Genomic DNA, 21396 nt, shown 5'->3' with positions numbered 1-21396 from the left:
AGAACCTTAGTTCTTTACTCTTTTAATTCATCAAACTATCAAATATATCAAACCTCCCTTAGAGATCATGCATTTTATTTATAGGCACAAATGATATAATTATTATCTAAGATGGATTAAACTAAATGGAGGAGAATTTAGGCCAGATGTCCCTTTTTCCTTAAGCAGATTGTTCTCAGTACAATAAATGTTACTAACCATGATTCTACAGTATGTATAGTATACTGTAATTGTATATGTGAGTTTAAATCAGGAATCTGGCATTAAAAGTGCATGTCCTGCCACATTTTAAGAACATAAAGAAAAAGAGAGGGCTTCCCTGGTGGCGCAGTGGTTGAGAGTCCGCCTGCCGATGCAGGGGACGCGGGTTTGTGCCCCGGTCCTGGAAGATCCCACATGCTGCGGAGCGGCTGGGCCCGTGAGCCCCGGCAGCTGAGCCTGCGGGTCCGGAGCCTGTGCTCTGCAACGCGAGAGGCCACAACAGTGAGAGGCCCGCATATCGCAAAAGAAAAAAAAGAAAAAGAAAAAGAGAGAGCATATGCGGGTCTCTTTTATACAAATGGCTTGATCTTTATCTACACACATACTGTTTATCTGATAGTTTGCACAAATGGGTATTTCTTTAAGATCACACACAAATAAGACCAATGAAATGAAGCTTAAGTTTCATTTAAACAGAAAGTACTGACAATATATTAGTATTGCCTAAGAGGAACTCCATACTCACCCACTTGGGATGGACTTAACAATGCCAGCGTTATAGTTTTTTTCCAGGTCAACTCCATATGAAATGGCAGTAGCTATTATTGTCTGAAATAAAACAAAAGAGGTTAAAAAAAAAGTCCATTTGTTTTAACAATTCCTTTCTTATCAAACTAATTAATGCTGAATTTTCTAATTACACATTCTACTTACCACAATCACTTCTATAGGAATAGGGACTGGGATTTTGTGTTTAAATCGATCATTTAATTCCTTAACTGCCATACAGATGATAATGGTGAGTAATCCAGCAATGAAATCAGCAAGATTAGTGTTACCAATATTTTGAAAAATCTCAATTAGAGTCTGTAAAAAAAAATGTTTTTATATAGTTCCCATATGAAAAATCATATCATCATCAAAGAGCACTTAAGAATTTCATGTAAAATTATAAAAATGTGTTGGTTAATATACAGACCACTGACATCCAATCTTTGCAATATATATACCAAGTTATTAATGATGGTTAACTTGAAGTGGTAAAAGTATGGGTGATTTCTGCTTTCTTATTTTTGCTTATCTGTATTTTTTACAATAAGAATGAGATCTTTTAAAAGAGAGTATATCATTATATCCTGTCTTTTGCTTGCAGAAAAGCTTTAAAAGTTTATACCTTAAGTGGTTTTACAGGTGCTATTAAGTGACCTAATTTTCACCATGTTCATATGTATTATTGAGATTAAAAACTGATAAACCAAAAGTCCCAGTTAACCAATATTTTAGGTAAAGCTCTTCACTAAACCTGAATGATACAGATGAGAATAAAAATCCCTAAAATTCTTCATATGTAGATACATACAGACTGATCCATTCTTTATGGCAAAGAAAAGCTATTGAATTGATATATAGGTCAAGTATAAATTTTTGGAAATTAATTTGGTACTTAGTTCAAACTTGAACTAAGGTGACTTAAATAAAACTAACTCTTTCCAAGTGGACAGACAAGACAGCTCAAGAAAAACTTGTTTTGTTTTGTAAATAGGAGGTTTCTGGGAATCAAGGGAGATTAGCAAGGAAGAATCCCGGAGGAGAACACTAATATCTTTGTTACAGGAACTTCAGTCCTGTAGAAGGCATGACTTTAGAAGGTATTCCTCGATTCTTCGAGACGACTAATCTCCCAGTGAAGGTTACCTTTCTTTGAATGAGTTCTTTTATAGATATATTTTTATATGAAGATAAAATATTACTTAAAATAATTATAACAACAATCTGGTAACAGTTATGTATAGTGCTCACTGAGTAATGTACGAGTCATCTTGCCAGCAACCTCCACCGCTTTGGAAAACATTCAGGAGTAAGGGAATGAGAGGAGAAGCTACTGTGCAAGCAAAATACATGCCACCAAGTGCTTGAACAAGAGTTCGAGAATCTGACTTGTAGGAAGCCTCTTGGACTTTCACTGACTATTTTTGCCCTTGCTTTAAACACAATACTAGCACACTTACTTTGTCTGCTTTCCAGAGTCAGTAGAAATTGCTAGAGGCAGATACATTGATAGTAACAAGATGATGCAAGTGATAGCAGGGTGAAAAAGGAAAACAAAAAAAAAACAAACAAAAAAACTACTACCACAAGCGGACACAACAACTCAAGAATTTAAGGCATTTACCATAGCAGTAAAGAGCCCTATACAAACAACTCAGAGTCTTGAAGTTATTGCTGTCTGGCCCTTTACATAATCAATTTTCTGATGATGACCCTGATTAATTCATGAGCTAGATATAATACCTCAATTAATTGTCTATACAATAAAGGTTTACTCTCAATGCAAGACGGAAATATTCAAACTTAAGAACAATCAGAATACCTATCCTGATGCTAAAAACTTTCACCTTACAAAAGTGATCACTACAGGATTGTCATGTAATCTATGAGAGTCACTTAGACCTTCGAAGAAAAAGCACCTGTGGTGTATTAAAAATGTAATATGAGTTGCAAAAACCAAAATCAGTTTATATTAACACAATTGCATCAAACAAGGCATATGAATATATTAATTACCTATACTGAGTAGTTATTCAGAATCTTTTTTTTAATTTTTATTTTATACTGGAGTATAGTTGATTTTATTCGGAATTTCTTATGAAAAGTTCTACAATAGAAAGCTTAATCTATGTGGAAATAAAATTCACCCATAGAAACTGAAGTAGTCAGATTGTACTCAAAGATATAGAAATGAGACTTTATGAAAGCACTGTAAAGTAATTCTAATTTAGTTTACTATTAAAATACTTACTCAAATGTGTTTAAAATATGGATATACTTATGATTCCATATTTCAGCCTAGTATTCTGACCAGTTCAAATCAAGATAATGAAACTTTTCAGAATGGGTAATATTTTACTATATTTCCTACCATGCTTGGAGAATTTTAGAACCATTTCATTTACAGAATTTCTTCCTTCTGGGTATATGAAGCCTTAAGTTAAAAATTATACCTGATATTACATATGAGGAAATTCACTGGTTAACTTTTGGTGCCAAATTTATTTTAATTCATCTTATCTCTATGAATATAACAAATCCCTCATAATCAGCCCTTGCTGTCAGGCATCTCCTCCTACCAGAACTTCTGTTGCATATATAAGATCAACCCTTAAAATGTTACTTTCCTTTTATAATGGCTTCATTTTTACATACTGAAATAGATTCGAAGTAATGAATCTGATCGAGCTTAGTGGTAGCTCTCAAAACTCCCACCATCTGGGCAGAACTTTTCCATGTGGTTTTCCTCCTCATTAGGGGAAGAAATGGGGAGGTAACGTCAATTTAGTCAGCAAGCAGAAAGGCTTCCCTTGTCTATTGAGACAAACGATTCAGAGTGAACGGTAGGAAGACATAACCACTTGGAAATGGACTGTGTGATTTACTTACATGATTGAGTAGTTACCTGGTAGCTTGACTATTACTAGTTCTGAATTCTGACAATTTTCCTTTCTGTCTCTTGTACCCAGCATCTCTGGCATTTGTAAACAAGTTTCTATTTTTCTTTTCTTTCCCAATATTTCCTCCTCCCATTACTTGTATTCATTATTTCCTTTTTTTTTTGGAGGAAGGAGCAGGCAGGCGATCCAGAGCACAAGCTTATAACAAAAGGGATGTTAACTACATTCCAGGGACAGCATCTTACAACAATCTTACAGTCTTTCCTGGAGGAATCCACAGCTGCCCTGCATGTGTTGAAGGATTCTTTCACGAATAATCGCAACTGGTAATATCATAAGCAGAATTCTCTGTTCAGGTACTGAGTGGCTCATTCAACCCTTATGCAATTATTTCCAGACCTGCTGATTCTTTTTTTTTTTTTTCCAGAGGAGCAAGCTTATATTCATCCTCACACAAGAATGATTGAAGTATCTTTATCCAACTTGGCTGGCCTGGGAGGAATTGCTTGCAGAATTCTGTAACACATTCTAACCTGAGGCTTCAAGAATAATGTTCAACAGGACATAAGTCACATAATAGTTTAAAAACTATTTTTGACCTTGTTCTAGTGTTTCCTGGTTACTTTGGTCTCTGTTGAAAGTGGGGTTATTTGTAGCAAGCTTCATCTTAAACATAGTCCTAGGAGACCAGAAGGACTATTTCTGTCCCCTGTGTGTGGAAGTCCAGCAGTGGCCAAGGACCCAGGTCACCCAACGGCCTAGGCCTCCTGTGATCTGTGAGGATGCAGGCCTAGCGATGTTCACACGAGGAGGCGAGCACACTCAGTCGGAGTGTCTTGGTGGATTCAGGAGTAAGTGGGTTTGTACAGGGAGTGAACAGTGCCTGGCACATGGCAGGTTTCAATAAATACTTATTGAAAAGATGAATGAATGACAATGAAGGAATAAATGAATGAACAGTTGATAGAGAAAGTAGGAAAGCAAAAAAAAAAATGGTGTGTAGGGACTGCAAAAGTGAGACAGCCTCTCAGAAAAAGGTAGTCAGAAGGTCTCAAAGCAAACCAAGGTCTTAGTAGGAAAAAAATCAACAGTGACAGAAATAATGATGAATGAAAAAACATCTGCTAATACGCTGGGTCCTTGGGAAGTGAACAGTAAGTTCCATGAGGTCTGATCGTCATGATAATGAAAATAACAATAATGAACTGGATTGTTACTATGAGCCTGGTATTGTACTAAGTGCTTTACACAAATTTTCATTTTTAATCCTCAGAATGCTAACAAGCAGCTACTCTCATTACTCCCATTTTACAGCTGAGAACACTGAGGCTTAGAAAAGTTAAATATGACATGACCAGAATCACATGTGTCATAGGTGGTGGAACCAAGACTTCAACTCAAGTCTATTGAAGTTCAAAGTCTATGATTTTTTTTTTTTTTTTTTTTTTGCGGTACGCGGGCCTCTCACTGTTGTGGCCTCGCCCGTTGTGGAGCACAGGCTCCGGACGCGCAGGCTCAGCGGCCATGGCTCACGGGCCCAGCCGCTCCGCGGCATGTGGGATCTTCCCGGACCGGGGCACGAACCCATGTCCCCTGCATCGGCAGGCGGACTCTCAACCATTGCGCCACCAGGGAAGCCCAAAGTCTATGATCTTAATCACTATGTTAAACTGGCTCCTCTACCTAGTCCCACTGCCTAGCACAGTATCTGGCCTGGAATAGGCACTCGGTATGTCTGTTGAATGGACAGAGTAATGTGGGATTATGGCACTGCTGTGAACCTGAGCAAATTCCTGTCCACCTCACTAATTTTTAGATATGTATGCATGGCCTTACATCATTTTAGAAGCTAATACATGGGTCATTAAAGGACTCAAACTCATTCTTAACGCTGGCACATTGTATTTGCCTTGTATCATTCTCCCCAAGCTAGGGTGACATCATGTTACTATTACCACCATTTTTCAAGCGTTGATAACATGCTTTATATAGAACATACATTTAGATCCAAGAACTTTTTCAAATCTAATTAGTGTGATCTACATCCTTCTTTTGCATCTCTTTTGCATGTTGAATCATCTCTGAATCTAATGTTCCTCTTCGTCTGTAATTGCTGAGACATTTACATTATGCATTTTATGGACTCTCACAGTTAAAAAGGGCTTTAGAGGTACATCTCCAATCATTTCACTTTATAAATAAAACAGAAAAGAAGCCTTGAGATGTGAAATAATAATTTCAAAATAACACTTTTTTTTTTGAGAACTTGTTATTGCCAGCCCCTAGGCCAAGTGCTTCTCATATATCCTTATTTAACTTAATTGGTAGATATTACTACCAACTCCATTTTATGGAGAAGGAAGCTGAGGCATGGTGATTTGCTCATGTAATAGTGCAAATAATAAACAATAGGGTCAGGATATGAATCCCGTTCATCCAAACTGAGCTTTCAGCCACTGTCCTACACCATGTGTCCAAGGTCACTTAGCTTAGCAGAGGCAAAATTGAGAATGGGGTTCAAGTCTGCTGCCTCCCAGGCCAGTCTTCACTGTGGCACTTTGTTTTCGTTAATATTTTTAAGAGCAATGATACTTCTGAAACTATTTTGATCAACTGAGAACAATGTTTTACAAAATCTGCCTTTTTCAATGTTACCCCTGATTCTACTGCTTCTTTCAGAGAAGAATATGTTCAGTGACTCCCAAAGTATGGCATGGAGGAACGTACACTCTCCAGACTCAAGTTCAAGAGGAAAAGTGAGCCATCCCTGGATTAAGAAGCAGCACTTACATAGATAATGGAGAGAATTCCATTATAGTTTTTGGTTGAAACATTGAGGACAATCTTTAGCTGTGAGACCAACACTTGGAAGGCAGCAGCTGTTGTGAATCCACCAACCAAAGGATCTGCCAGGTACCTCACAATGAATCCAATCTGCAAACCTCCAAATATCAACTAGAACAAGAAGAAGGAAGGAAAAATTAAATGTTTGCCTGGGAGAAGGATCAACCCTTTTGAACTATTAATGAATTAAACTTAACACCAATTAAAACTCTGGTAGAAAAAAAAAAAAAAAAAAAACTCTGGTAGCCTGCCGATAACACAAAAATACTTGTAGGAAAGAAATCTGAATTTCTTAATGCCCTCTCTCCTCCACCACTCTAAAATTTGAAAACCATGTGTAGTACGAACATTAAGTATTTCTAGATATGTAATAAGAAAAGAAAAATTCATGTAGCTTATTTCTGTGACTTGCAGTTTCCATGGCTCTGCTCAACGGAACATTTTTTTTCTCTTTATGGGTTCTGGCACATTTCCCTTCTCTTAGTCTCATTTGAATCACACATGTTCTTCTGCCTTTTTTTTTTCTTTTTTCTGTCTCTGACTTTGATGATTAAGTGAGCCTTAATAAGTGGGGGCTTGCTGACTATTTTAGCATCTGACCTAAAACAATATAACTTAAAAAATAACTTTGAGGGGTCGGTAAATTGATTTGTTTTGCTTTTAAATGAATCTTTAAGTCCACATGCTCTACAGTTAATTCTTTCAAATACAAATCATGCCAATCTGTATATTCCTTGTAAGCCCATTACCTGTATGATTCCAACCAAAAGAGTAAGGGTGCTCGCAATCAATACTCTTGCTGCGTCTCTAGCTGCAGAGTCTATCATGGTGGTATTCAGTGTAGTTCCATTACTGCTGGACATGAGAAAGTGTTCGTCGGGGGCCATGCTCAGAACAACAGATCCCACCATTAAACTGACCACTGGGAAAGGTCCTGGGGGAAAAAAAGTCTCTTATCAACTAATAATTATTAATCACTTGTAAATCAACTATACCTCCATAAAAAAACTTTAAAAAATTATTATTATTAATTGCAAATGTTTAGGCTCAACATGTCTACATAGGATTAGAAAGATGTGTGAAGTAATTAGCTGTGATTGGGAAAATACTGTTTGTTCACAAAAAAAAGCTAAAAAGTAGATGCTTCAATGCATTCATGACCCAGAAATGAGCAAGAGAGACATGTAGGTGGGTCATTGTAATACAGCTTTCAGACTGCTTTGTAAGCACACAGGAAGGGTGTCTAACCTATCTGTGTGTGATCTTCACGTATATGGGTGGGACATGGGGGGTGGAGGGAGGAGTTGTCAAGAAAGGTTTCCTGGCAGAAATGGCATACTGGCTGAGCCATTACTTGTTCCATCTTATTTTTATTACAGGTAAGTTCATTTCCTAGAGCATCCAACGTCCTGATCTCTGTGGAGATAAGGACCTTGATCAATATCACCTGATCAAAATTAGGTTAAAGAAATAGCAAAGGGAGTATAGAGTTTCTCTTTTTCTCTTTCCAAGACAAATTTTTTCATATCAAATGCCAGTCTGTAAGATTCTACGTTTCAAAAGTACTTTTCTTTCAGCAGCTGCTCCATTCACTACTGATGTTTTTATCCATGATGATGATGATCCTATCCTTTGATCATGGAAGGCTTTAACAGCTGGGAGGGCTCAGTACCAAAATCCAGTAACCCGGAGTGTCTAAATGTATAGAACACCAAAGAGAAACAAATCAGCTTCTGTGTTCCTCACCTCGCCATGCATTTGATACTGATCTACTCTCCCAGGTGAGAAAGTTATTTTAGTCAATAACCTCATTCTGATCTCCTTTTATAGACAAGGCAATATGCCAGACACTGGGGGAAATACAACGAAGGATAAGGATATGGGCTGGGGATATAGTAGTAGATGGCTGCATTTGTTTCAAAAGGATTGCCCAGGTACACATGTCTAGCCAGCAGATGGATGTAGGCGAAAAGTTATCTCAAGTGTAAATGTCAACGTTGCAAAATAGCATTAAAACACTCATTTACTAGAACATTTTAGCAGAAGAAAATTCAAATTTTAGGAAGTTCAGGAAATAAATCTATTTTGGGCCATACCAAGAAGGACAGCCAAGCTCAGTTTCTAAATTGTTGTGGCACGATTTTGCCAGTCTTCCAATATTAGTGACTTAAAATAAGTATGCTCTTTAATAAGACAATGAATATGTATTTGATGAACATAATTTAGTAAAAGTTAAGTTAATCTAGTAAAACAGCAGGTTTGAAGACCTCTTGAAGATTTTTTTTCCCTTGTCATTTTTAATTTTAGAACACTTTCTAAATATAGAGTCAAATGTATTACATTTTTGAAAAGCAAAACATGCTAAGATTTGAAGGTAGACTACAATTTTTTAATAATCTTTCAATTTTCTCCTCTTCATTAAAAAAAAGGGGATTAAGTGTAAAGCTTACACTTTACACTTAAGAACCATTGCATCATTGAATAGGAAAAGCGGGTAAAGCACTGATGCCCTATCTCCCTAGAAAACATTAACAAAGATATGGAAGCAGAACACACATAATATAGCCCAAACACGTTAAATGTGAACAAATAGAATTGTATATGCTTATAATTACCAACTGAGATGTGTCTTGATGTTCCGAAGATAAAGTATGTCAGGATAGGAAAAAAAGCAGAGTAGAGACCATATCCAACAGGAACAGCAGCTAGTAGAGCATACGCCATGCCTGAAAGTACATCCAAAATGATCAAATTCAGAAACAAAAGTTATGCTTTATGTCTACGGTACAGAGAAAGGCCTTTTCATAGATCTCTTCAACTTACAGCTCATTCTGAGTGATTTCCTTACTACGCTAGGATGCAGAACATGATTCAAATCAGCTGGGATAACGATTGCAGCTCACGTATCACCTGCTCAAAGGAGCTGACTCAACTGATTAGTAGCTCAATCATCAGGTGAGTGGAAAAAGAAAGTCAAGTCAGTTGTTGATTAAAAACTTGATCAAGGGCTTCCCTGGTGGCGCAGTGGTTGAGAGTCCGCCTGCTGATACAGGGGACACGGGTTCATGCCCCGGTCCGGGAAGATCCCACATGCCGCGGAGCGGCTGGGCCAGTGAGCCATGGCCGCTGAGCCTGCGCATCCGGAGCCTGTGCTCCGCAACGGGAGAGCCCACAACAGTGAGAGGCCCATGTACCACAAAAAAAAAAAAAAAAAAAAAACTTGATCAATTCAGTTCAAAGGCTCAGGCTGGGTTTGTCTGAATTCAGTGTTTCAGTGCTGTGAGGAACACAGTCATTGTTGCCTGCCCTTTCTCCTTTCTTGTGGGGGAACAGAAGTTAGATCCAAACAAAGAAAAAATCTGACCTTTGTACATAGCATAGGCTCTCCACTAGGAGATCAATACCTTCGCTAGGCTATCCCAAGTGGCTTCTGGGTCCATGAATGTCACACTGTATGGAGAAATCTCAACCTTTCTGTGTACATGGCAGTGGAAGACAATAATGTGTTGGCTTTTTGTTTGTTTTTTGCCTTAAACAACAAACATCTATTTCTCACGGTTCTGAAGACTGAGAGCTTCAGGATCAAAGTACCAGCAGTTTCAGTGTCTGGTGAGGGCCCTCTTTCTGGTTTGCAGATGGCTGCCTTCTTGTTGTATCCTCACATGGCACAGAGAGAGTGAGCTCTGGCCTCTTCCTCTTTTTATAAGGGGACTCTACCTGATTACTTCCCAAAGGCTCCCACCTCCAAATATTATCACAATGGGGATTAAGGCTTCAAGATAAGAATTTTGGAGGAACACAAACATTCAGTCCATAGCCCTTTCCTTCTCCTGTGGGTTTTTTTTGATTAAATGCTTCTTAGGTAGTCAGCACATCTTACTCTCTATTACCTCCCTACAATTTACTCACTCACAGTGAGAGAAAACCAAGCCCTTTGACCTTTGGGTCATTAATAAAGGATTACATTTATAACAGTAAAAAAAAAAAAAAGTGGCAACAACCTAAATATCTTAGCCTCTGAGTGCCCCAAATTATTTATTGAATGAATGTTTCAAAACAGGGAAGTGGTTAACTAAATTATACTGTAATTCTATGAAATGAAGTTGATGTGCTGCATAGAAATAATTTACTACTAATAATTTACCTATCTCTAGTACAATAAAGTGCATATAAGAAATAAGTGAGAAAAGGCAGGATTCAAAATAGTGATCAGGGAATTCCCTGGTGGTCCAGTGGTTAGGACTTGGCACTTTCACTGCCATGGCCCAGGTTCAATCCCTGGTCAGGGAACTAAGATCCCACAAGTGAGCAGAGCGGCCAAAAAAAAAAAAAAAAACCCACAAAATAGTGATCAGTATGCATGCTTCCACTTTTGTTAAAGTAAACGTGTTTGTTGTAAGCATTTAAAAATATGAAAAGATTTAACAGAATTCAGGTATGCAAAGACTATAATATAATAAACACCCATGTACCCACCCTCTAGCTTAAGAAGTAAATTATTGCCAGTACAGTTGAAACTCTCTATATAGTCTTTCTCATTCACATCGTCTTTCCTCCCTCCACCCTCAGGAATCAACCACTATCCTGAATTTAGTGCTTACCGTTCTCACACATTTCTTTATACCTTTACGTAGATGTGCATTTATGTGTCTAGTAGAATATTTACTAAAATATGGGTTTAGTGGGTTATCTATATGTTAGGATCAAAGGAGACTTCTCATTTGTTGAAGAGGTATTTTTTTCATGTTCCTTATGTGTATTTTCTAGTTTCCCACAATAAACATTCATTCATTCAGCAACTATTGATTATGTACCCTCCATGTGCCAGGCACTGTTCTAGGTTTGGGGGAATATGGGAGTGGACAAAACAAAGTCTCTGCCCTTAGAGAGTTTTCATTCTAGAAGAATCTGTATTACTGATGCAAATGTTTTCATATATAAATTACAACAAGGAATTGCAATAAACAGTCATCCCAAGAGCATAGAGTAGAAAGGTGAGGCCACAAAGGGAAGACAAGAAAAGAAGGAGCAAAAACAAAAGCAAAAAAAAAAAAAATTTTTTTTAAATATTAAAAAATAAAAGAGGGCTTCCCTGGTGGCGCAGTTGTTGAGAGTGTTTTTTCCAAGTATTTGTATTTTTTTCAAGTCTATGTATTATTTTCAAGTCTTTCTCAAACTTCCACTTGCCTAAACTGGGCTCTGCAGTCCTTACAGGCCTGGAAAATGGGGGCTTTTTCAGTTTTCACAAAGTATCCTATTTCAGGACAACTGCTACTCAGATATACTGTAAGCATATTATAAGGGAATTTGGTACAACAATTTTGAAATTACGTAATTTGTAAAGAAATCTAAGCCATTGATTTAAACTATGGAATCTCTTGTGTTGGCCCCCCCTCCTATGTAGGATGGTGGCACATATTGATAAAGGTGCTAGCAAACATTCGGAAGCATCTAGAAGGCAAAAGTATCCATAGAAAGTAGAGAGCAGGTTCCCCATAGGTACGATTAAAAATAGCACTAGGGGGCTTCCCTGGTGGCACAGTGGTTGAGAATCCGCCTGCTGATGCAGGGGACGCGGGTTCGTGCCCCGGTCTGGGAGGATCCCACGTGCCGCGGAGAGGCTGGGCCCATGAGCCATGGCCGCTGGGCCTGCGCATCCGGAGCCTGTGCTCTGCGACGGGAGAGGCCGCAGCAGTGAGAGGCCCGAGTACCGCAAAAAAAAAAAAAAAAAGCACTAAAAGGGCTGCATTGATTTCTTGCTGCCTAGTGGGAACTTTTTGTTAATAATAAAAGTAAAAAAGATTTCATGATTCTTAGCATTTCTGGCTTCTCAGTAACTCCGATGAGTTTTTCCCTACCCCTCAGCTGCCCAGCCAGTGGTTATATTGGTTATAGCGTGGACCTTGCCATCCCTAGAAACTGCAGCGCCACCTCAACGTTGAGCCTCCTGCTCTCCACCTACAGCCACCTAGCCTCCCTGCTCACCTACTCCAAAATCCTTACTGCAACATTTCTTTGTCCTCAGGAGGCTTCTAATCCATGAACGGATCCACTATCCTTGGCAGCCTCTCATATTCACTTGCCTCCTTGTCCATAGAATTTTCACAAGTACTCTGAACTTCCTGGCTTCACTCTCTCTCTCCTTCCCCTGTCTTCTCTGGTAAAGCCCCAGTCTGGCCAAACCCAAGCATCACCCTATTCCATGCCAGGATCCAAGCAGCTGGATAACTGAACTAAAGTTCTCTACATTTGGACTGGCCAGTTTCACATAAATTTCATGATCACAAGCCCCAGATGGGAACTCCACACTGCCTGGCCATCCAATTTCATTTCCTCAGGAAGTGTGCTTTTCCTCACCCCGAGATAGCTACTCAGACTTCCCCTACTTCCCTCAAACTTCCCATCCCCCTTCTCTATACAGACACTGTTTAGAGATGAATCCTAGACTTCAACCAAAACATGGACTCCATGAGATGCCTGTTGGCTTTTTACCAAAATTTCCAATCTCTCTGCATCTGCACAGTTTTGTCTGTCTTTTCTCCTTTGAAAATGGAGGGAAAATATCCCACCTATCTTTAAGGAGCAGCCCTCCCACTTCTATCCTTGAACCAATCTACACTTGCTCCTTCTTGTCACTTTTAGTTGTTTCTCCTCTACCTCATGGACCGCAGATCTCATGGTCCACTGGGTCACATCTGTGTTCTAGTACCTCCTATATTAAAAGAAAAATATATCCTCCCATCACTCTATCTTTGCCTTTTATGCCTCTGCTTACAGCCATTTCTCTACTCTGCTTCACAGCAAACCTTCTTAAAAGTATTGTCTGTGTTCCATCACCAAGAGCATTCCATACTACAGACCCCTCTATCCTTAAAAAAAAAGGAAAGAAAGAAAGAAAAGAAAACAACTCCTCTCTTGGCTTCTGACCCCACATTCCTCAGACTGTTCTTTTTCTCTAACTTCCTGAGCCCAACCTCCTCATGTTTCTTTGTGGCCCCTCCTCAACTCCCCGACCTTTAAGTACTCCAGCTCCATTCTCCTCCCCATCTGCCCTTTCTCCCTAGGTAGTTTCAGGCATTCCCACTCCTTTAAATATCACCTCTAAAGTGATGCTTTCTGGACTTTTATGTCTAGCCCAGACCTCTCCAATGACCTTCCCACTTCTAGTATCTCCAACTCCATATTTGGCGTCTCAAATGTGGCATGTCCAAAAGGAAATGCTTGGTTTTCCATCCCAGTCCTGGTCCTCAGCCAGTCCCAATCCATCAGTATATTACCCGTGATTCCTGCTCCAAAATACATTTCAGGGGACTTCCCTGGTGGTACAGTGGTTAAGACTTCTCACTTCCAATGCAGGGGGCGCCGGTTCAATCTCGGGTGCAGCCAAGCAATGTATATATTTATTTCAGATCTCTGCAGCTCTCTCTAATCTCCTGCTTGATTGGCTTCAAGCCGAACCATCTATCCTCAGGGCTGGGACTTGGGAGAGGCAAGCGAGCAAGCGAAGTGCCTGGGGCGCATTATTGAAGAAGGCCCCCAGAGAGTAACTCATTTACGCATCTTAGTCCTGGCCCTGTCTAACCTTATCTCCTCCTGTTCACTCCCCCCAGCCCGCCCCCTCCTCCACCCACACTGGAATTCTTCCCGTTCCTCCCTTGAAAATACTATGCTCTTTTTGACCTCAGGGACTTTGCACCTTTGCCTGGTACAACCCTTCTTTCTGCTCCTTACACGGCTGTCTCCTTCCCATCCTCCTGACCCTGATTAAATTTCACGCCCTCAGGAAGCCTTCCTTGACCACTCTAACTAAAATAAACACTCCATCCCCAAATTAATCCCTATTCAAGCCTATTTAATCCACCATAACAGATACCACAATCTGTAATTATTTTTCTATTTATCTGCTTATTTATTTAATTCCTCTGTCTCCCACTTAAAATGAGCTCCGTGAGGTCAGTACCCACCCATGCCTGTCAGTAAACCACTGAATCCCCATGGCTGGCCTACATATGTTATTCGATGAATGAATGATGATGAATGATGAATGAACATACGAACGAACCACGTTCACCTCCCAGAAATTCACCTTACAAAGATAACTTCATAGAGATAATGTTTCTGGAAAGCGTATCAGTCATAAAGTGAGGAACTGCATCGTTTATAAATTAAGATCCTAGGAATTAGACTCTGGGTTCAAATCCCAGCTCCACAACTTACCAGCTCCATGACCTTGGACAGGATGCTTAATAAACGAAACTAAAACTAAAGTTAATTCTTATAAGATACTTGTCTATGAACACTTGGGGGATATAGCTTGAAACACCATTTTTCATACATAAAGATGATTCATTATCAGGAATGCAATTCAGTCCTCTTTAGTAAAGGTTTACAGGGCCACCTATTTTGTGCCAGTCTCATGCTAGGCACTGGCTAAACAAATATGAATTAGACAGTTCCTGTCCCCCAGGAGCCACAGGGCGTTGCCATGTCACAGCTATTAAAGTCCACTGTGTACACGGCACTTGGCATCATTTAACGTATGAACCGCACCGCCCCACCCACCTTTGTGATTGAAAACATGGTTGGCCAGGCTGTGGCTCTGCACTGGGGCCACAGAATATCTTGCTTCTCTGTGGGAATCTCCCTGGCCTGATCTGAATAATGCTGAGAGCTCTATAGGCAAATTTTGTCTCATGGCATTGCTCAACCTCTATTACTAACTTCTGAAATAGTCCATTTCCAAGTCATCTCTCTACACACATTTCTACCCCACCCTACTTCCCATCACTTGGCAAACTGAGACTTACCCTTCAGGGAAACAGCTCTGATGACTCCTCCTCTAGGAAGCCATTCCCAGTCTCCGAAGGCTGGGTTGAGTGCCCCTGTGTGCACTCCCTTCCCAAGCAATGTTACCCCTGCTATACAGTTGGTCCTTCCATTGAACTGTTATCTATCTCCTCACTGGACTATGAGCTCCTTGAAAGCAGGTGGTGCATCTTATTCATGTCAGAATACCTAGTGCCTGGCACCTACTAGATACTCCATAAAATGATAATAAATAAATGAGATTTCTGTTTTCATGGTCCAGAAGCTTTGTAGAGTTGAGGCAAGGGCAGAAGCAAGACGATGGGGGTGGAGGACAAAGGAGAATGCCCATACTGCTATGCACCAGCCATGCAATAGATTTCCAAGATGTTCATGGAAATGTGGCATAAAGGCAGTTTAAAAAATGTCCTGTGTTGGGACATTTTGCCAAAAGATTAAAATACGGGGATGGATTTAAAAAGGGGAGGGGGAGGTAAGGGGAGAAAAAGCCACTTACGTGTAGTCCAGGCTAAAATACGTCCTTCCCTTTCCCTTAAGTCAGTTTCAAACTGCAGGTCAAGACCATGTATGCAATGTAAAATAATTTAACGGCCTACAATCATCATTTAAAAAATATAAGCAGAATAGAATAGGACAGAATAGAAAATAGCAGAGTGTATCACCTGTAGTGAGGGTAAATATTATTTCACAAAACTTGAGATATGTGTGTATAGATCATGATGTAATGCAGATTTCTTACTGTGAGTTCTGATCAGGGAAAATTGGGAAGCTGCTGCTTAGGTGATAGGGCTCTAGTTGGAGCCATGCAGCTAAAGAAGCAGCAGGGCTTCCCCGGAAGAGAACTCCAAGGAAGAGGAGAAACAGGGGAATCTCACCACTAAGGGGCAGACTCTGGAGGAAAGATGAAGGCTGTGGAGGGTGAGCAAGCCTTTGTTGCAGACCCATGAGAGCGAGGGGAGAGTTAGGAACGGCTGCTGGAGACTGCAGTTCTCCATAATTTGGGAGCTAGTCCACCACCATCTTACCTTGCAGTGTCCCCACTAGCCCAGTACTAAATCCCGAAATGGTATCACTAAGCAGCCATTCCTTGATCCGGTATTTGGGGAGCCAGTCCAAGATGGGCAGGAGAGTCTTCAGCACACCAAGTGTTCTCTTTCTTGAACAACTGTCAAAAGGCAAGAAAACTGGACTTCCAATCCAATCTCCGTCACAGCCCACTGCAAATCACAAAGTTTTGAACTGAACTCTGCTAATGTTTCTAACTATTTAGAAAAAAGGATAGGAATTGCATGGAAAATACTAACAGTGAAGTGCTTACCATGTCTTTGCCAAGAACTCTATTTACCCTTTTAAATGCACTGTACTAGAAAACACAGGATTAAGTGTTCCCTCCCCTCTCCCACCTTCTTAATCCTCTGAGAAAATATCCCTAAGCAAGAACCCATTTTCTCGTCCAGCCCCAGATTGATCAATGTAGGGTCTTTAAATGGAGATTAATTTTTGGACTTCTAACCCAGGCACTTTCTTCTTCTTCTCTTTTTCTTTCAAGAAACATAAACAAACTCTGTATATTTTGGCAATAGGAGCTTGGAGCCAGTTTTTACAACCCTTTACATGATGAATCTATATCTTGCTGCACCTTGCTATCTAGTTTTTAAAATTCAACAACCTATAGGTAAAAGAAGAAACATATTAAAAGTAGGTGAACACTATTTGACTCCTGATTCAAATAAATTATTTTAAAAATTATATTTATGAGACAATTTGAAATTTTGGACTTAATTTTTTATATTAAGGAATTTTAAAATTTTTGTGTGTGATAATGGAATTGTGGTTGTATTTTTTGAGTCCCTAAAGATATATACAGACAAAATAAAAAACAAAAAGAAACACCATATGGGACTTACGTTAAAAAAAAAAGTCGAGCGGGGCAAGTATGTGGTGAAACAAGATTAACTTTGAGGTGATCATATTTGAAGCTGGGTGATGGGTAAAAACATGGGGGGGGTTCATTACACTACTATGCCTACTTTTGAATGTGTTTGAAATGTTTTATAATAAAAGGTTTTTTAACAGAAAGAAAATCTAGCAGCAGCTGATAGTTCCCTTTTTGTTTGTGATATCTACTTACGGGTGTCCCGTTTGGGTTTAGAGATTGATGGAGGTTCTTCTCGGGGGGCCCTACTGCCTGACAGTGGACAGCTTGGAGCACAACGCGCTCCGTGTTCTCGCCTTCACTTCGTGTCTCTGAGTGGCATCCGTCCTAGATGAGTTTGGGGCTTTCAAGGATTCTTGGTCAGGTGACGGGTTACCCATCACCTCTCTGTAATCGAGCACCTTGCTCTCCCACTCTCCTCAGCCTAGCCTTCACGAGAAGGCCGTGGGGACCCTCTGTACCCCAAGGCGCACTCCAGGTGCCCTCAAGAGAGGAAAAGGAGATGCGGCTCCCCGAACACACCCTCTCCAAAGATGAGTTTCCGAGACTAGGGTCGATTCGGACCGAGAATGATAGAGCCACTCTCCCACCGGGAAGGCCAGAGTCCGTGAGCTGACCGAAGCCGGGTCGACCCTGCAGGGCGGCGCAGCATCCCACACTCCGCCGCCGGGCACGCCCGCGGGTCGGCGCGCCCGGATTCCCGGCTTCACTGAGCCCCGCGCCCCGCCCGCCACGGCTGCTACCTGCAGCCCTTGGCCAGGCTCTCCCGCAGCGTCTTGCGCTCCTGCAGGCGCCGCTCGTACTGCTGCTGGAAGGCGAGTTCGCTGTAGACCGGCCGCGACACCACGTAGCTGCAGCTGTACTCGGGGAGCGGCGGCGGCTCCAACCTGCCGCCCGGCGCTGCCATGACCTGCGAGGCGGAGGACGACGAGGAGGGAGGAGATGGAACGAGGGAAGAGAAGAGGAGGTGAAGACCGCCCGTTAGCCGCCCCCGGCCGGCCCCACCTGTTGGAGCCGATCCCCGAGACCCTGGTCCGCGCGCTGCCGCCCTCTGCGCCCGGGCCCGCAGCCCCCGGGCGCGCACCTCCAGCCTGCAGGGGGCCCTGAGGACCTCTGGGTTCCGAGCCTGCACCTGCCGCCTGGCGCAACCGGACTTTAATAAGAGAGTGAGCCCGGCGCTGGGGGGCGGCGGGAGCCCGACCCAGTCCCCTCAGATGGGCAGCCAGGGCGCTGTCCGCGTCCTGAAATCTCCCCAAACCCGGGCTGGGGCCCGCGGCGCGCAGGGGGCAGGAAGGGGGACCCTGTGAACATCCCTCTCTCCCCGCACCCGACCCAGGGCGCAGCGCCAGGCGCGCCCTGGGAAAGAAGCACAACCCCCGGGGCCGGGCGTGGGACCCTCAGTTCATGCTCCCCGGGTCCCGAAGCTGCGCGCGCGCTGCAGGCAAATTCCAGCAGCCGGGCGCGCTCTTCCGGGGACAGAACTTTGGGCGGGTGAGCAGGTCTCACCCCTCGGCCTGTTTTCCTAGCTTCCTTCTCGCACTCAGCTTCTCAGAAAGAAGGCTGTACTGTCCCCTGCCCGGCGGCTCTGTGTCACCCCACCCCCCTCCACTAGTCCCATCCCCAACCAGCGATGCCTCCCCGGGAGTTAAGCCAGGGTGGGGTGGGGTGCGCTGCATCTTCAGCGACGATCTCACCTGCTTCGGCTCAAGTCCGGCCCGGAATGCCCCCGGGACAGCCGTTCCGCCGCCTTTATAGCGCTCGCAGAAGGCAGTGAGACGTTTTATTTATGGAGCAACAGAGACACCTTAGTCCAAAAGAGGGACACACAGGCAGCGGTCTTTTCCCCACCTATCCTACCGGGAAAAAAAAAAATCCTACCCCTCCCGAATTCTTTCCCTTTCCCGAACCAGGAAGGCTAAGAATCTTACTGGCTGTCACCCAGGGGCCACCCGAATCCTCACTCGCGCCCTAATTACTAACGTGGGTTACGAGGTCAGGGGCGAAACAGCCTCTGGGAAATTTGTTACGGAGAGCAGAGCCCAGCGTGGAAGAAGAGGTCAGCTATTGCGGGGAACGCTGACCTTGACCCCTAGGTTGTATGAATCCGGAAGCTCCAAGGTCTGACACGCAGCTCTCACGGAGAGGAGGAAAGGAGCAGTGGCCAGTTTTGCATTTAATAAGACTTTGGATTTCTAGAAAGTCTTTCTTTAGAAGTACCCAGTGTGTGGTGGTTATAGAGAGTTCATAATTTATTCATAAATGTTAGATACGAACTTTTCTGTGTTTGTGTGTATTTCACTTCACAATCAAAATCAAGTGCCCAGGTGGCCCCTTTTCTTACCTGACTGACTCTGGTTCTTTTGATGTTTCTTCTCGTTCATCTGAACAGTCAAGGAGGGAATAAACTGGACTAAACAGGAATCAAGACTAGAAGAGAGTGAGTGGGGAGCCTGATGTATCCTACTTAATCAGTGTTTTGTCTTCTGCTGGGATGAATCTTGCTGAAACTGACTAATACGGGTTAAGATGAAGGGAAGGAGAGTTTGGTAAACAGGAAAATTCTCTCCTGATTATCAGTAAATGCAGAAGAGGCTCTAAAATATGGACCTTCTGGACACCAGCCTTCAGTTACCCAGCTGGAAAATTCAGACAATGACCATTCTATAAGCAACAGGAAACAGAATCCTCACAGGAGAACCCTAGTGTAAATCCCCTGAAATTGTATTCAACATGGTGTGGTGAACATGTGTGTGTTTTTCTGAGGGATGAATGAGTCAACAGCTTTCAATAGATCTTCCAAAGCTTACTTGACCATTATTAAGGTTAAGAACCCTTGAAGAAAGGACCTGAAAAGAAATCCAAGGACTTCCCTCGCCGTCCATTGCTTAAGACTGTGCTTTCAATGCAGGGGACACGGGTTCGATCCCTGGTTGGGGAATTAAGATCCCACATGCTGTGCAGCCAAAAAAAAAAAAAAATCCAGGTCATGAACTTTAGAATTTCTATCCATCTGCAGAGGAGAATACATATATATATATGTAGTTCTAGAGACATTTTTGGTTATCATACTGGGGGGATGCTACTGAGATGTAGTGGAAAGAGGCCAGGGATGCTACTAAACAAACTACAATGAAGTTTTCAGTCCCTCTAAGTTTCTGTATGTTATTCGAATGTACATTTAATAATAAGTTGTTATGTGTACTAAATATATGCATCTCTCTCCATATATACAGTACACTGAAATAGAGGCAAGTTTTTTAAAGTAGCTTCTGAATGTCCCCACTTATCACACCCCCACACACACCTTCAACGTCCAGTTAAAACACTGTCTCAAGCATGAACAGTGCTTGAGTCTCTCAGAATTAATCCAGTTACTTCTCTGGATTGTCTTGGCACCTTATCTGGGCCTCTCTCTTTAAGACACCTCTCACTATCTAGCTTAGTATCATAATTTGATTTACATACAGGTCTTATCTCCCTCACTAGACAAAACCTTCTTGAGGGCAAGCACAATGTCTCCCTCCAGTCATTATTACCTTCTATAATGTTTTCTAAAAAGATATAGCTATAGCCCAAACATATTTTTTTTAAAAAAACTAAAAATTATGCTACATATTGGTCTACAACTTTTTTTTTTTCAGTTAAGGCTATGTTAGGAATATTTTTCCAGGTGAATATATATGGATTTTTCTTAACTTTTTAAATAGCTGTCTAAGATTTCACACTATAACTCAGTTCCACGGTAACTCACCTAGACGATTCACAATTCTTTATTGATTTAATTTGGAGGCATTCTGTGCAAATATAAATATAATCTGTGTCTCATTCTGATAGGCATTTCTGCTCCCTGTCACTTGCTATTTTGAACATTTTTAGTCTAGTCCAGTCAGCTCTGTGGACCACTTTGTGTCACTACTTGGTGATCATATGGTGATGGTAGCAATTCAAAGGAACAGGGAGTGGGTTAGAGGTCTCAGAAGGACAGAGGAGAAAAGAAGCTATCAAATAACACTGGGAGTCAATGGTGTAACTTCCCCTGGAGAATAGACAGAATTCTTTGAACTGCATCGTTCTAGATAAGGATTCGGTTTAACAATTATCGCACTATAATAAGACTTACATGTACCTGGATGAATATAT

At 41.7% G+C, this 21396-nt stretch overlaps 1 protein-coding gene and 1 non-coding gene across 2 annotated transcripts in view; one reads left to right on the top strand and one right to left on the bottom strand.

The window, feature by feature from the left end:
• Positions 1 to 19095, bottom strand: part of SLC26A4 (solute carrier family 26 member 4) — a 51850-nt gene extending 32755 nt beyond the window's left edge. Inside the window, exons 1-8 of the mRNA XM_060304814.1 lie at positions 18951 to 19095; positions 18000 to 18166; positions 16346 to 16485; positions 9110 to 9220; positions 7244 to 7428; positions 6441 to 6605; positions 916 to 1068; positions 728 to 810 (exon numbers count right to left, since the gene is read on the bottom strand). Coding sequence (XP_060160797.1) covers positions 728 to 810; positions 916 to 1068; positions 6441 to 6605; positions 7244 to 7428; positions 9110 to 9220; positions 16346 to 16485; positions 18000 to 18163 — 1001 coding nt within the window. The 5' untranslated portion in view covers positions 18164 to 18166; positions 18951 to 19095. The remainder of the gene's footprint in view (positions 1 to 727; positions 811 to 915; positions 1069 to 6440; positions 6606 to 7243; positions 7429 to 9109; positions 9221 to 16345; positions 16486 to 17999; positions 18167 to 18950) is intronic.
• TRNAE-UUC (transfer RNA glutamic acid (anticodon UUC)) lies at positions 10713 to 10784 on the top strand. The gene has a single exon. It is a non-coding gene; the product is annotated as a tRNA-Glu (tRNA).
• Positions 19096 to 21396: the final 2301 nt, after the last annotated feature.

This window comes from Globicephala melas, chromosome 9 (assembly GCF_963455315.2).
Source record: "Globicephala melas chromosome 9, mGloMel1.2, whole genome shotgun sequence".
Lineage (NCBI taxonomy): Eukaryota > Metazoa > Chordata > Mammalia > Artiodactyla > Delphinidae > Globicephala > Globicephala melas.
Note: the sequence above shows the minus strand (reverse complement) of the source record. Positions and strands in the feature narration are given on the sequence as shown.